The sequence below is a fragment of the Stegostoma tigrinum genome, chromosome 1 (assembly GCF_030684315.1).
Source record: "Stegostoma tigrinum isolate sSteTig4 chromosome 1, sSteTig4.hap1, whole genome shotgun sequence".
NCBI lineage: Eukaryota > Metazoa > Chordata > Chondrichthyes > Orectolobiformes > Stegostomatidae > Stegostoma > Stegostoma tigrinum.
The window spans coordinates 50269882-50284734 of record NC_081354.1 but is presented as its reverse complement, the minus strand read 5'-3'; the positions used below and the strand labels follow the sequence as shown (position 1 = coordinate 50284734).

The following is a 14853-nucleotide window of genomic DNA, read 5'->3' as shown; positions in this document are numbered from 1 at the left end:
AACATCCCTATTGCAGCACCTATTGCACCCCTATTGCAGTGCTGGAAAAGTTGGAATCCCAAGTCCAGTCCCTGAGCCTGGCAATTATCATTTTCAAAGAAGCAGAATTGGGGAAGGCAGTATTTCATGCACTGTGTGCCAGTTAAATGGCTACTTGTCTGCACTCAAATAGCATTCTGCAAGCTCTGGTGCCTGGAATCCAGAGTGTGGAGGTTATACCAGGTACGATCAGGATTGTAAACAGTGTAATTCTTTTGGGATGGCCCGTTGGAGAACTGAGATACTCATGCAGATGTGGTCCCAGAACATCTTTCGAGTTGGGGGTTAGAGTCTGATTTGGGTAGACAGCTATCAGGTGCCCTTTAAGACTGTTAACTGTATAGAGGATTGTATGTGAAAGGTGCATAAACCCCTTGGGACTTTGAAACGCGTTAAGTACTGTCCAACAAGTGTTAAGAATGTCAATCAGCATCAAGATTTGCCAGCAGGTAACAAAATGCCTTCTTCTACGAGTGCCTTCCCTGTAGCATGCTCTCTACATTGCTGAATGTTAACTTTTTCACTTGTGTACATGGGTACTTGTGAATACTCAATGTGTAAAAATGGTAGGTGATGGCAGAATACATTAAGTTGGAGCAGAGGTATCTGGGACCATGGAAAATGAGTACAGAGCATTAGATTGGATGGGTTGGCATGGGTGGCTGGTGTGGAGTGTGTAGGAATTAATGGGAGTGAGAGGGATATGAGAGACTGGAAAATGTTTCATACTCCCTTCCAGAGGTAAAGTACACCTTTGGAACTGGACCTGGGACACTTTTAGAGGACATAGGGCACACTTTGGGATTATATAAAGCAAAGCTGTTTGTAAGATGTTCGTAAACTCAATGGAACCGGCAATATTGTTAAAGAACCTTCCAAAAAAAAATGCTGAGTTAAAAGAAAAATGCTAGGTGTTTCAGAGTGCCTGCTCATATATAACCATTATAGAATTTGAGCTGCATGACTAATTTCTGAAACTATCACTATCATAATGAGGTGTGTGTCAAGTGAACATTTGGATAGACAGCTCCATATATTTATTGAATTTAAAAGTTTCTTGAGATAAGGGATTAAGCGTTTAAGAGTTAAGCATTTAAGGGAAATATTTTTTTTCGTAAGATTTTAATTGAGGGCATTTAATCTTTTGTTATCAGAGTCTCTTTTCAACAGCGATATTATCAATAGACACTACTCAGTATGCCTCCTGAGGTTTGATCATGGCAGGCAGTAGGTGAGTTGGAATGGAGAGGGAAATGCAAATGGTGGACAGTAAGTGGGTAAGAGTTCACTCAGGTTGACATTGGGACTATAAAAGGTCAAGGAGATGCCTGGAGGCATAGTGAGGCACAAAGTATTTCTGGGCCATGGGGGATGGGTAGGTGAGCATAGGGTGGCACAGGGAGTCTAAGGGGCAATGTCAAATGGATAAATGAGCACAAAGTGTTATGGGCCATTTCGGACGATGGGAAATGGGCAAAGGGAGGCAGAGATTCTAGGAAAGCCTTTCAAGAATGGGTAAATGGGCACAGAGTGGCATGGGGTTATAAAGTGCTGTGGGTATAGGTAAACACGCACATGGTGGCACAGGGAATATGAGGGGGTGTGAGGATTGGTAGAGGGGCTTAGGGTGGCAGGGACATGGGAGTGTGTGGAGGGGAAGGAGAGTGAAGAAGAAGAGTGTTTTATATTTTAATCTTTATTTTAAAAATTTGATCACAGAGCTAGGGCCCAGAGGCAGTCTCTCTGCCCAGCCAGCCTCAGTAACTGGCAAACTCTTGGGGTCTATCCAACTCCCAATTTATCCCACACCCCTGAGCTGAAAATGTGAAGTACGGCATCTATTTTTCCAATTACAGTTTGCAAAGCTGGGATTTCTCCTGCCTGTTGGGGCCTCTGTTTGTTATTAGTTAGCCAATCCTCTATCAATGCTAAAAATGGCCTCCAACACTCTGGTTTATGTAGTAATATTTCATGAGGTACCTTATTCAATTTTTTTTGAAAAGTCAAATACGTTACATCCAGTAAATTCTCTTTGTCCACTTTGTTTGTTACATCTTCAAAGAACTCCTTCTCAATACACGACGTTACTTTTTAAAAACTATATTACTGTTTGCATTGTGATTTTCTTAATTACCTGTCACTGCTTGCTCAATATGTCCAGCATTTTCCCAAAGACATTTGGTACAGAACTGGACTATATTTTCTTGCTTTCTGCCTTTCTTCCTTCTTGAATGTGGTCTTACATTTGCAGGGCTTTCTTACAAAGTTATAATCAAATTTATCATTTTAAATATGGAACTTCCTCCCCCTGCATTGAGAAACATGCCAAATTACATTGCCAGGCAGGGAAACTCACGCACTCTGCTGTGTTTTTCATATTAAATCAACAAAGCCTTATGAGTGCACATTTTTCTGGCATGTCCAAATGATGTTCCCCCTTTAAGAATTCAAGATAATGAAACAAAAGAAATAATATTCTGAAATGACTAGTATTCAAGTAAATCACCTGAATCTGTAGATGGGAATTTTCGATCCTGGTTTGGTACTGTTTGGGAGAATAAATGGCGGGTAAGAGCGGACGTGGAAGGCCCACCCCCATTTCTATCTCTGGCTGTTTTCAGCAGCATGAAATCCCGCAAGCAGGCACTGCTGGGATACAATTGGGTTAGCAATGTTGGAAAACCCTGACTCCTGGTTCCCACCTCCATGCTGAAAATCTGGCCCAAGTATGCCAAATAGTTGGGAGGTTTCTGCGTGATAGCTCCTAATGGATAAGATTTAACCTGACAGCAACACATGATAAAATAGAAAAACTGTATTCCAAAGCTATTTTCAAGTTACAAAATAAAAATCTTAAATGGTGACCATCCACATATTTTTCCTGTGCTACTAGGGCCAGTCTGGTACCTTTGCTAATGTCATCATTTGCAGTTGACTACAATAAATCCATTCTGCCAGTTCCCACTTTATCTTCCTAATCCCAATCTACCTAGATTCCTTTGCACCCAATCAACATCTTTTTCATTGTTACAAGCTCCCATCTCCTGCCGTCCCATCTGAACCACCCTGAAAATTTCACCAGATTTATTTCCCTTTGCACTCCTATTTCACTGATAAAAAGCCGAACAGAAAATGAATGAACTGAATAGCACTGCTCCTTGGAATAACCTGATCCTCACATCTTCTGATAAATGTCACTGAACAACCATCCTCTGTCTTCTTTGACAGAGTTTATAATGCTCTTCAAAACTGACCTCAATTTATGTTTAAGAGATAACAAGGTGTAGAGCTGGATGAACGCAGCAGGCCAAGGAGCATCAGAGGAGCAGAAAGGCTGATGTTTCAGGCCCAGACCAAAACTTAAGGAAAACAATACAGTTAATGGCAGGATCCTGAACAGTATTGATATATAGAGCACGAACTCACACCACCGTAATTTTTAAATTCTCCACCTATATCTGCAAGTGATCAATTTCCTGTTGTACAGAGGAAACTTGGCCTTCAAGTCCATTGCTCCCTGAAAGTGGAGCTGCCCAACAAGACCACAGAAATTATACTTTGTAATTTCAAAGCTTTTTAATTACATTTTAATGGAATCAAGGTTTGGAAAGGTTTCCTTCTATCTTATTATTATTCTAAAGGAGAATAAAAAAACTGAAAATACATTTCTCAGTACTGCACACTTACACTGTGTGCTCTCTGTGTAAACAGCAGAATCAGTGGAGCATGCAGCAACTAACTAAAACCAGAACCAACATGAATAAATTCAGTGTTCAATTCTGTGGGCACAGCTGCTGACTTTTTAAAATGAAAGGAACTAGAATAGTTATGCTCGCAGGACTCTCACAGAATACAGCTGTGACTTTGCTCATGTCAAGACATCTTAAAGCTTAGCTGCTGCCAGAGGGAGCCTTCAATTATTTTCTAGAATGATCTCAGATCTCTGCAGCTGCTTCAGCCATATAACAGAAGTGACTGTGCAGAAAATCAATGGCAACTGCTATCAGCAGGGACACTGGTTCGTAGTGATTGAAAAAAGTAAAAATTTAATGAGTTTCTGAGACCTTTGCTGGTGTTTTGGGATCATAATCTATAATTTTATCAGTGAAAACAAATCCATTCCTGGGATTTAGGCAATGCTGTTTATGGCACTGAAACAAAGGTTCAATGTAGCACAAGCACCTCAAATTCTGACTGCTAGTGATTGCCTGATGGTCTCAGCACAGATTACTACTGGGCTTCAGAATGCCTCCAAGCTGCAGGTACCAAAATCGTTTCTTAGCTAACCCATACTGTGAGATGCAGTGCTTCCCCCAGGTGTGGTTATAGAGAAGGGTAAAGCAATAAAAGGGCAGTTTACATCAGATGTCCAATTTTTTCAAAATCTAAGAAAACTCAGGTGAGTATAGATAGTTAAAATGAAATTAGGAGAGCAAAGACAGGTCATGAAAATATATTGGCAATAAAATGCTAGAAATACATAAAAAGCAAGTGGATAATTAAAGAAAAAGTATGGTCAGAAGTCAAAAGGGTAATATTTCTGTATGGAGGTGTAAGACATGGGCATAGTCCTTATTGATTGATTGGTGCCTGTTTTCACAAAATTGACAGTGTAATCAAGGAAGGGGAGTACGTATTATCAGATAAACATAAAAAGGGAAGAAATATAAAGTTGGGTAGCATCCTTGGTAGTTTATAAGTCATCTGCTTCAGATGAAATGTGTTTCAGGCTGATAAGGGCAGTAAGGGAAAATGTGGTAGTGGGTCTGTTGACTACTTGTTAATCTCATTGGCTACAGACATGGTGCTAGAAGGCACCATAGCTGCTAACATTGTTTCCGAAGGGAGAAGAGTGAGCAAAGAAAATCTAACCATTGCCTCTTGACATTCAATAGCGATACCATACCGTAGCCACAAGAGGAGGAATTCTTTAGTAATCCACCTCATGTCTTCTGAGTGTATTTCCACAAGGTACACTCAACATTGTGACAGAATACTCACCAGTTGTGTGGATCTTCCTCAATACTCAAGAAGTTCAACACCATCCAGAACAAAGAACACTTGACTGGCACCACACCTTCCACATTAACTCTCTTCACTGATGCATAGTGGCAGCAGCATGTTCCATCTACAAGATGCACTTCTTCAATGACCCAAGGGTCCTTAGACAGTACCTTCTAAACCTATGACCCCTCCCACCTAGAAAGACGAGGGCAGCAAATGCATGGGAATACCAATGCCTGCAAGTTTCAAAAGCCACACACCATCCGGACTTATATCATCGTTTGTTCACTGTCACTGGCTTAGAATGCTGGAACTCCCTCCCTTACAGCATTGTGGGTGCATGTAGACCCTAACGTCTTCAGCGGTTCAAGGCAGCAGCTTACCACCACTTTCTCCTGGGCGATCAAAGCTGTGCAATAAATACAGCCTGGTTAGAGGTACCATATCCCTTGACAACTATAAAAATAATTGGATATAATGGGCAATTACAGACTAGTCAGCTTAATCTCAGTGGTGGGAAAATTATTGAAAATTGTTCTGACAGATGTTAGAAATAGTCATTTAGAGACACATGAATTAATCAAAGACAATCAGGATGGATTTGTTAATGGAAGGTCATGTCTGACTAACCGATTAGAGAAGGTAATAAGAAGGGTGAATGAAGATAATGTATTTGATGTAATTTACATGGATTTTAGCAAGGATTTTGATAAAGTCCCAGAAGGCATTCTGGGCAGAAAATTAATAGCCTGCGGAAGTGGCATTTTGGATCGAAAGTTCAGACACAAGATACAAACAGTAATGGTTGATAGATAATAAAGTGTGAAGCTGGATGAACACAGCAGGCCCAGCAGCATCTCAGGAGCATAAAAGCTGACGTTTCGGGCCTAGACCCTTCATCAGAGACGGGGATGGGGTGAGGGTTCTGGAATAAATAGGGAGAGAGGGGGAGGTGGACCGAAGATGGAGAGAAAAGAAGATAGGTGGAGAGGGGAGTATAGGTGGGGAGGTAGGGAGGGGATAGGTCAGTCCAGGGAAGACGGACAGGTCAAGGAGGTGGGATGAGGTTAGTAGGTAGGAAATGGAGGTGTGGCTTGGGTTGGGAGGAAAGAATGAGTGAGAGGAAGAACAGGTTAGGAAGGCAGAGACAGGCTGGGCTGGTTTTGGGATGCAGTGGGGGGAGGGGAAGAGCTGGGCTGGTTGTGTGGTGCAGTGGGGGGAGGGGACGAACTGGGCTGGGATGCAGTGGGGGAAGGGGAGATTTTGAAGCTGGTGAAGTCCACATTGATACCATTGGGCTGCAGGGTTCCCAAGCAGAATATGAATTGCTGTTCCTGTAACCTTTGGGTGGCATCATTGTGGCACTGCAGGAGGCTCATGATGGACATGTCATCCTAAGAATGGGATTTTCTCCAGCATCTGCAGTTCCCATTATCAATGGTTGATAGATGATCTTTTTGAGATGGTAAGCCTGGTTTTGGTGAGATTCCACAGGTCTCAGTACTGGCAATATCCATGATTTTAGACTTAAATGCAGGTGTCATAAATCATTTTGCACATGATACAAAAATTGGACATGCATTGCTCAGGAGGAAGATCGTTGTAGTCGACACAGATCACTACCAATGACTGATCAAGTGAGGAGAAAAGTAGCAAATGGAATTCAATTCAATATAAGGCAATGCATTTGAGGAGAGTAAACAAGGCAAGGAGTTCACAAGAAAGAGTCAGATTCTAAAAAGGTAGAGGTACAAAGGGGCTTTAGAGTATGTTTATAGTCTCTGAGGATGGCTGGACAGGTAGAAGAAGTAGTGAAAAAGGAATATTACTGAGAGGGAGCAAAGTCTGGAACAGCAGTAAAGGAGCAGAAAGATCAAGGAGTATTTAAGAGGTAGGGAGGGCTGGGCAGGGATGGGCAGGAGTTAGAAGGGCAGAATGAAAGAGTGAAAGGGACATGATGATTGAAGAAAAGAGTCCTCAGCTCAGAGCGGTCAAGAGAAAAGTAAAGGGCTAGAAACAGAAATGACGATCTCAGGTCCAGAATAACAAAACACATTCAGGGACTACAGAAAAACAAGGAAACAGAAAACTTGAAGTGAATAGAAAATAGAAGGCATTAGAAAGGGCATAACAAAGTATAGAGCTGGGTGAACACAGCAGGCCAAGCAGCATCTCAGGAGCACAGTCCAGAATTAAAATCAAAGATCCTCTGTGGGATAATGACAACATTGGCAGGGTGGAGTCAGCTAAGTTTTAGTGTGGCAACAATTTGGAGATTGCAGAGCTGTCTATTTAAAGGTGACAAACAATGTCTAGCCAGTCAATTGGAAGCTCCTGACTTCAAAGGAGCACCAAGCTACAGCAAAAGGTAATTGCCAAAGTACTTCAACGTGATGGTGCAATCTGAGCAACTTTTTATAAGTGCACTAAAAATACAAGAAGCAGCCAGCAAACACTGTAAGGGTTGGGGGCGGGGGGGTGGTGGTGCTGGTTCCAGGTGAATCTCAATACAGAGCCTCCTATGCCTCTATCCGTACCCACGCAAAAATAGCCTGAGGGCCAGTTTGTTTGGGTCAATGGCCTGAGGCTGAGACTCCCTGGAAAATCAGCCAGCCTGCATTACATAATTTTAAAGAGATTCTTAACAAATCTCATTGGCTGCCTGCCTCATGGGGCAGACATTCCTGCTGGCCTTAAACCAGGGAATGGGCTTAGGAAACTGTCTTACCGGCTCCTGCCAGACATTTTGAGCCCCTTTCATTTCCTTTCCTGACCTCAGAAGAGTCTAAAAGCTTTATCACGTCTCTGGTAGCCCAGCTGTTTGTGATATTCACACATGTTATGGAGCAAAATATTTGTACCAATATTTTTCACTCAAGTCAGGGGCAGAGCCAGGTGCTTGAGTCTGGACAGGGTGGAGCCAGGGACAGCACTGGGTACCGTGATTTCTGCCACGAACTCTGCTGAACAGAACTGTGATAGATTTAAGCAGTTTCAGACTTTTTAGGTGGATGGTTTGAGAAGTGGCACATAGAGTTATATACTTATTCAGCATGAAAACTGACCCTTTGGTCCAGAAAGTGCTGGCCAGAAAGCATAAATTGATCCAGTCCCATTTGCCAGAATTTGGCCCAAATCCCTCTAAACTCTTCCTATTGTGTACTCATCCAGATGCCTTTTAAATGTTATAATTGCACCTGTCTACACCACTTCCTCTGGCAGCTCATTCCACATACACATCACCCTCTGTGTGAAAATGTTTCCCATCAGGTCCCTTTTAAATCTTTCCCTGCTCACCTTAAACCTATGCCCTCTAGTTTTGGATCCCCTACCCTGGGAAAAAGACCTTGACTTTCTCCTATCTATGTCCCTCAGGATTTTATAAACCTCTGCAGATTTATAAGCCTCTATAAACCTCCAAAATTCCAGGGGTAAAAGACCTCAGTCTAATCAAACTCTCCCCAGAGGTCAGATCCTCCAATCTTGGCAATAAACTTGCAAATCTTTTCTGAATTCTGAACGTGTAAGTTTAACACCATCTTTCTTATAGCAGAGAGACTTGGATTTCTGAATTTTAATATTGGCAGATGTGCAGTGATATGCAAACAGGAAAGAAAGAATTGCTATTTCAGAACAAATCCCACGTACTCCGGACATCCCCAGTACACTGGCGTAAGAAAGACAGTCAATGACTGAATCACTGTGATCAACAGAAACAGACCTGGTGTGTGTGAATAAATTGGGAACAGTTACCTGTAGTTGCCTGTCATAATAGGACACTATAGCCTGAAAACAACGATAAGTCACTTACAATGACATCAATGTGGTAGGATCATGTGGATGTGAAAATGGGGAAACCAGGCAGGAAGAAACATGTAGTATGCAAATCAGGGTCATAGAACATGGTCAAACCACAATTTTAGCATCTAATGAGCTTGACATATGCACTGCCCATTTTCACAAATTCTGAGAAGCCTCACCAATGGTCTTTAAAGGGAAAGCTTAAACTGGTTTCCCACTCGTGCACATTCTCCCACCCACTTACTGCTCCTCAGGGTCACCTTCCTATTTCCCAAGCCTGAGATATCTTCTGCATCCATAGAGATGGAAAGGTTTGGTGCATGTAATTCGTTAGGTCCATTCAAATGAGGTCCAGGTTGTAAACTGACACACATATCACGGCAACAACAAACAGATGGATGGTGGAAGAGAAAAGTAAAAGGTAAGGCTGTAGGTCCAGAGTCCCACAGGGCTGCTCTCTCTTTACAGAGAGACAACTGGTGCTGAGAGAGTAACCTAAGGGTCACAATGTCTCAAGCAAGGGATGAGGTTGAGAAAGCGGAACTTGACAGTAATGTCAGCTAGCGTAGGAACTGAACCCACTCCGTTGGCATCTCTCTCACTCATTGCACTGAACCGGTTGTTTAGCGAACTGAGGATTCTCCCACCGGTTGGCAGTTTTGTAACAAATGCTCAAATCATTTGGAATTTTTGTTAACTTCAATAGTGACAATGTCAAATTGAAAGTTTAGTAAAGACAAGTTGATTTGGGTATTTCCCAGTCATATTTTTGTGACATGGCCCAGACTCAGTCATTCAAAGTGTCTGTTACAGGTGAAATAAGTATTGATATTTTGCTGGTAACTAGGTATGTGACGCGACTGGAGTAAAATTATTGGCGGTATATTCCCTCCCAAACTAAGAACATACCAGCAAGTTCTCCGGCTTGATATCCCTGTGCACAATGTTCAGGCTGTGCAGGTATTTGAGTGCAGAAACTAGGTTGTACACCATTGCACTGGCATCCCGTTCTGTGTACTTAGTTGATGATGTAATGGCATCAAACAGATCTCCACCCTGTCAGAAAAACATTAACAACAGACAAGAAATAAGCCATGTACCACAGCAGGGAACAGTCTAAAATACACTTTGATTGTTGACACTCACATTGCATCTTCAGCAAAAATTCACAGGAAGAATTCAGACCAGGAATTAAATTTGTTGTGTCCTGAATTTGCAAGGAAATTTGTTCCTGATCTTCTCAGGAGGTGGAGCCTCTACCAAATCATAGCAAAGTGAATGTGTGGGACCCAGAGATGGGGATCCCATATTCAAGAATACCTTATGATCCTGTAAGATCAGGAGGATGTTGGAGAAGTGATCAGTAAGCCCAGAAGGAAGGTGCATACTTCCTCCACCAATATCAGCTTTGAAGGCATTCTTTGTGCCTGAGGCCTGCATCCCCCTGATTTGTTCTGGAAAGATGGAATTACTTTGACCCCAGCTGAGCTATGATTTTATTTTCAGGGAAAGATGCAGTGAGTTTGACGTGTTTTCCTAAAATGAGTCGATTTCAACTTGGATTGTCACACAGTTCCCTAAGACAAGTAGCTTCCCTTGATGCTCCCTTGTGAGTGCAAATAATTGTAGATGAACTGGACAAAATAAAAAGACAGAATTGTTTTTGCTGTCAATCATAAGACATGCCCGATATTGAAGTATATGGAACGGAATATTGATCAATGGCAGCTATATTTATGTAGCACCGTTAACAGAACAGTATTGTCATTACTGGTCAATACCAGGAACCAGATGCATGATGCTAAGGCCAAATCTCCTTCAGATCCCTCACTCTTCCTGGCAGAAATTCAAATTCACCACCCACCACATCATCGGTTCAAGCTATGATCATCATGTTTGGGGGGGACAGGATAGCAACAGGGGTCTTGTGTTATACCAACATCTAATGGACCTTCACTATTGATGAGAACTGTCCAAATTGAACAAAATGATTTGTTGCCGCAATATCAATTATTGCTGCTACCACCTTCCTTCCCATGAGCTCATTCCTGATTGGCTGAAGCTTCCTGTCACTCTCTAACTTGCAGCTGGATTGGCTGCTGCCTGCACAACTGTCAAATGAAATTGGACTCCAGTTGAAAGGAGGGTGACCTGTGGAGAGTTTGCAAATCCTCGTGGATTGAATATCTGGAATCACTCAACATTATTTTGCTTTTAAATTCAGGATCCAGGAGGTTTTGCAGTAGGTGCAGATGCTGAATGGGTTGGCCCCAATTCTCAGCGTGCAGCATGATACAAGAGCTTAAATTGAACACAAGGGTGGGTTAAAGGGGAGAGCATTCAGTGAAACTGCAAACCCAGATAGTTGAACAATTTGTAGCAACCTGTCAGGACACCAAGACACTTGGCGAAAATATTGGTACTATCCCAAACAAACCATAATGTCTGATCACCCGGTTTAGAGTGAGACTTCGAAAACTTGTGTCTTTAAATAAACCTGTTGGACTATAAACTGTGATTTTTGACCTTGACCACTCCAGTCCAACACTGATACCTCCACATTCTGATAATTTAGCAACAGTGGAGGAGTTGAGAGATGGTGGTGGCGAGATAGAACTGAGTGTTATTAGCTAACATTTGATATTAATGTTACATTTTTGGATAATGTTGCCACTCAACATATAACAAGTGACTGATAGGATATCACCAGTTTTTCAATTTGTTCACATTGAATCTCACCCTCTGACATTCTCTTGACTCCAGGGACCCGAGGTAATGACAGTACAGGATATGTCAGTTAGCTCACAGGAATGTGGACTCTGCTGTTTTTCAGCCTGTGGGTACAATAGCTACAACTCACGTGATTGGTTAAATTCTTTGTGAATAACAGATAAAAACCACCCATGAATGCAAATTGAGAGAATAATTTTAATTTCTAAATGCTTTGAACAGCATCTTTGATTGGTGTCCTTTAACAAATGAGCTCCACTTAACTTAGATTGCAAAGTACTACAGGTCACACTCAAAATCCAGTTCAGATCTCAGATGTATTTTAATCAGAAAATGAATCTAAATTTGACTATTAGATTTGGAAGATTATGACTTCACTAATGGCATTGATAACTGAAATCCAACTCTGCTTGTAGATTCTGCCTTGAGATGGTATTGAATTTTATGCAACATAGAGGTTGTTTGGATTGAGTGGAGAACTGAATTCACTGGGCACTCGCTCTGATTTCCATGTCTAGTTTTCTTGATGTCTAGCTTGTTTGGTAAAGTAGGAAGCTGAATATTAATGAGACAAGTTGGGCTGTTAACAAGATGTTTAACAAGCCCTAATCCTCCTCCATTGGCAACTTGCCCCTGCCAAGTATGAACCTCGCCATATTGCTTGTCAAAGTGCTTTCCCCCATCAATATGGGTCTTCTTGGGCTTCTCTTCTGATTCTTCTATAAATCTTGCAATAGTACATGTTGCTCAGACCCTTATAAGATTTCACCAAATGTTTCAATATCACTTTGACATGGAATAAAGTCCTGCTGGATTGGTGATTGTTCTCCTGCTCTTGACTTTACATGTAACAGCCATAATACGATTTCACCCAACCTACCTATCTCTTCCACTTTACTTCTAATTTTTAAGGCCTTCAAATGCATCTTGAATCTTGATCATACACTCTTGGTATCATTTCAAAGGAGTTGATGGCTTAAAATTTCATGGTCACTTCCCATTGTCAACAGTGCAAATTTGATTCCACCAGACAGCACAGCTCAGTCACTACCTCCGCAGTGAATCAGAGCTCGCAAATACATTTTCAAGTGTACACAACTTTATCTATACACTCTGCCAGCTGATTTGCAAAGGGTAAAGCTGGATACCAGCCGTCCAATCCTGATGGAAGAAAAACTGTCTTACATGAAACCTTTTCATCTATCTCAAAATTTTAAGTAATCAGGAACAGTAAAACCAATACCCATTTTTATAATTTAGGTCATAACGGTGAAAAAAGAATGCATCGGTGATTACTCAACTCTGCAACCTGTAAACACTTTTACCTTTTTTTTGATCATTGCCCAAATTCAATCAGTCCACAACACATCCCTGCTGAAAACAGTGGAAAGTCTGCTTTTGCATAGTTGTCTTTCCTTCTCGCAAGATTCATAGCCTCATTGGATTCTAAGACATTTTGTAAATGGGTATTATGACTGATTGTTAAAATCTATCTTCAACTCCCTGGCTGTATAATCGTGAAATTCTATTTTTGACTCTGAATTTTTCTGTGTGAGAATACAGTATGAAAATTAAGACATAGATATCAGTCCATGATTTTCACAAAAATAATGATCAAATTTGGAGTTACGGCACTACACTGGGATAAAGATTGCATCGTATAAAATGGAAGTGGATTAATATGCACCGTTAACTGTAATTAGTTCCATGAACTGGGATTAATTGCTTGAACGGATTGAAGAGGAATTCAAAATATTTACTGGGCTCAGGGGCTTTTTTCCCCTGTTTTTCTGTTGTCTTCCCATGTCCTTTGTTATGGAGTGTGTAACGAGTTTCCTTCTTAACAAGGAATGTCTGTGGAAGATTAATTTCCAATGATTAGATATTGTATCTGGCCTTGTGATTTTAAATTTTGAATCATAAAGCCTCCACATCAAATTGTGAAAAGATTGCTTTTTAAAGATGCACAGCAGTGTGTACTTCAAAGATGGAAATTTAAAGTGAAAATATAATTGTATCCATCAATCAAACACCATCAGTAACAATAGATCGGCAATCAAACAGTACCTGAGGGAACATCATCGCTGTTAACTGCCAAGAACTCTGTATATCTCATTAAAGGATAACTATTTTTAAGAAGTTATAGAACAGGATAGTTGTTCATTCGCTGAAATTTTACATGTGGTACCATCAAGATCTAATACTTAAATATCCAATTATACGCTTAGACTTTTACTGCTAACCTTAATATCCATCACAAGAGAATTTAAGATATTATTCTCAGTTTACACAGTAATGAAAATGAGCACCAGCCTCTTGAATAAGATATTCAGTTTCTAATTTCTTTATTAATGAAGGAAATAAGTCCTGTATGACTGCAAAGAGAAAACATTTTATGCCATGCAGGATTTGACCCTGTATCAGTTACATTGCCAGGCCGACCCAGCCATGCTCCAGTTGCCTCCTATCGTACAGAAGAAAGATTTAATCAGACCGAATAATGTTAGCTGAATCCAGTTCATACAGCTGTTTTTACATTCAGAAATATGATAATAAGAGATCTAATGCTTGCATCATAAACACACTCTGAAGTTCATTCAGTACACCCAGCAGATCATGTGCTCATTGTTTATTCTTCACTATTTCAGGTACTTCTGCAGCCCAACCACTGTCAGAGGAGGTGCTGAATACTGCCATTATGGTCATTTCCTTCTGGTTTTCAACTTCCTTAAAGTGGAGCTGGGAGTAGAAATACTTACTCCTTGTCCCACAAGAAAATTGCAGGCTGCTGGAAATCTGTGCTCATGCCTTCTCATTGCATCTAACCTTTACTCTGCACCTCCCAAACTGCTGGTGTTATAACATGCCCATGTGGGCCTCGAGTGTTTAGTATCTGCTGCTTTACCAAGGTGAGAAACAAGGCGTCACCTGGTATAAGCCTTGGGCCTAGGCATCTGGTGTATCTGCCAAATTGTCACCAATCCTGTGTCGGAAAACAAGCACAAACAAATTTCTTTCCAGATTTTCACTTCGGCACCAGTTTGATCACTAATTCAGCATATCTGTTCACAATCATTCACAAGACCATAAGAAATAGAACATAGAATAATACAGCACTGTACAGACCCCTCAGCCCAGAGTGTTGTGCTGATTTATTATCCTACTAAGAACAATCTACTCTGCATACCCTACATCTTACTATCCTCCATACACCCATCCAAGGGTCTTAAAAGTCTCTAAAGTATCTGACTCCACTAGCACTGCCGGCACCACATTCCA

The 14853-nt window shown here is 41.2% G+C and overlaps 1 protein-coding gene across 5 annotated transcripts in view; it reads right to left on the bottom strand.

The window, feature by feature from the left end:
* The window catches only part of dclk2a (doublecortin-like kinase 2a), a 454170-nt gene that overhangs the window by 42522 nt on the left and 396795 nt on the right, over window positions 1-14853 (bottom strand). For all 5 annotated transcript variants that reach the window (XM_048528857.2, XM_048528836.2, XM_048528842.2 and 2 more), the window contains one exon: window positions 9754-9900. In XM_048528857.2, the coding sequence (XP_048384814.1) occupies window positions 9754-9900 (147 nt within the window). The remainder of the gene's footprint in view (window positions 1-9753; window positions 9901-14853) is intronic.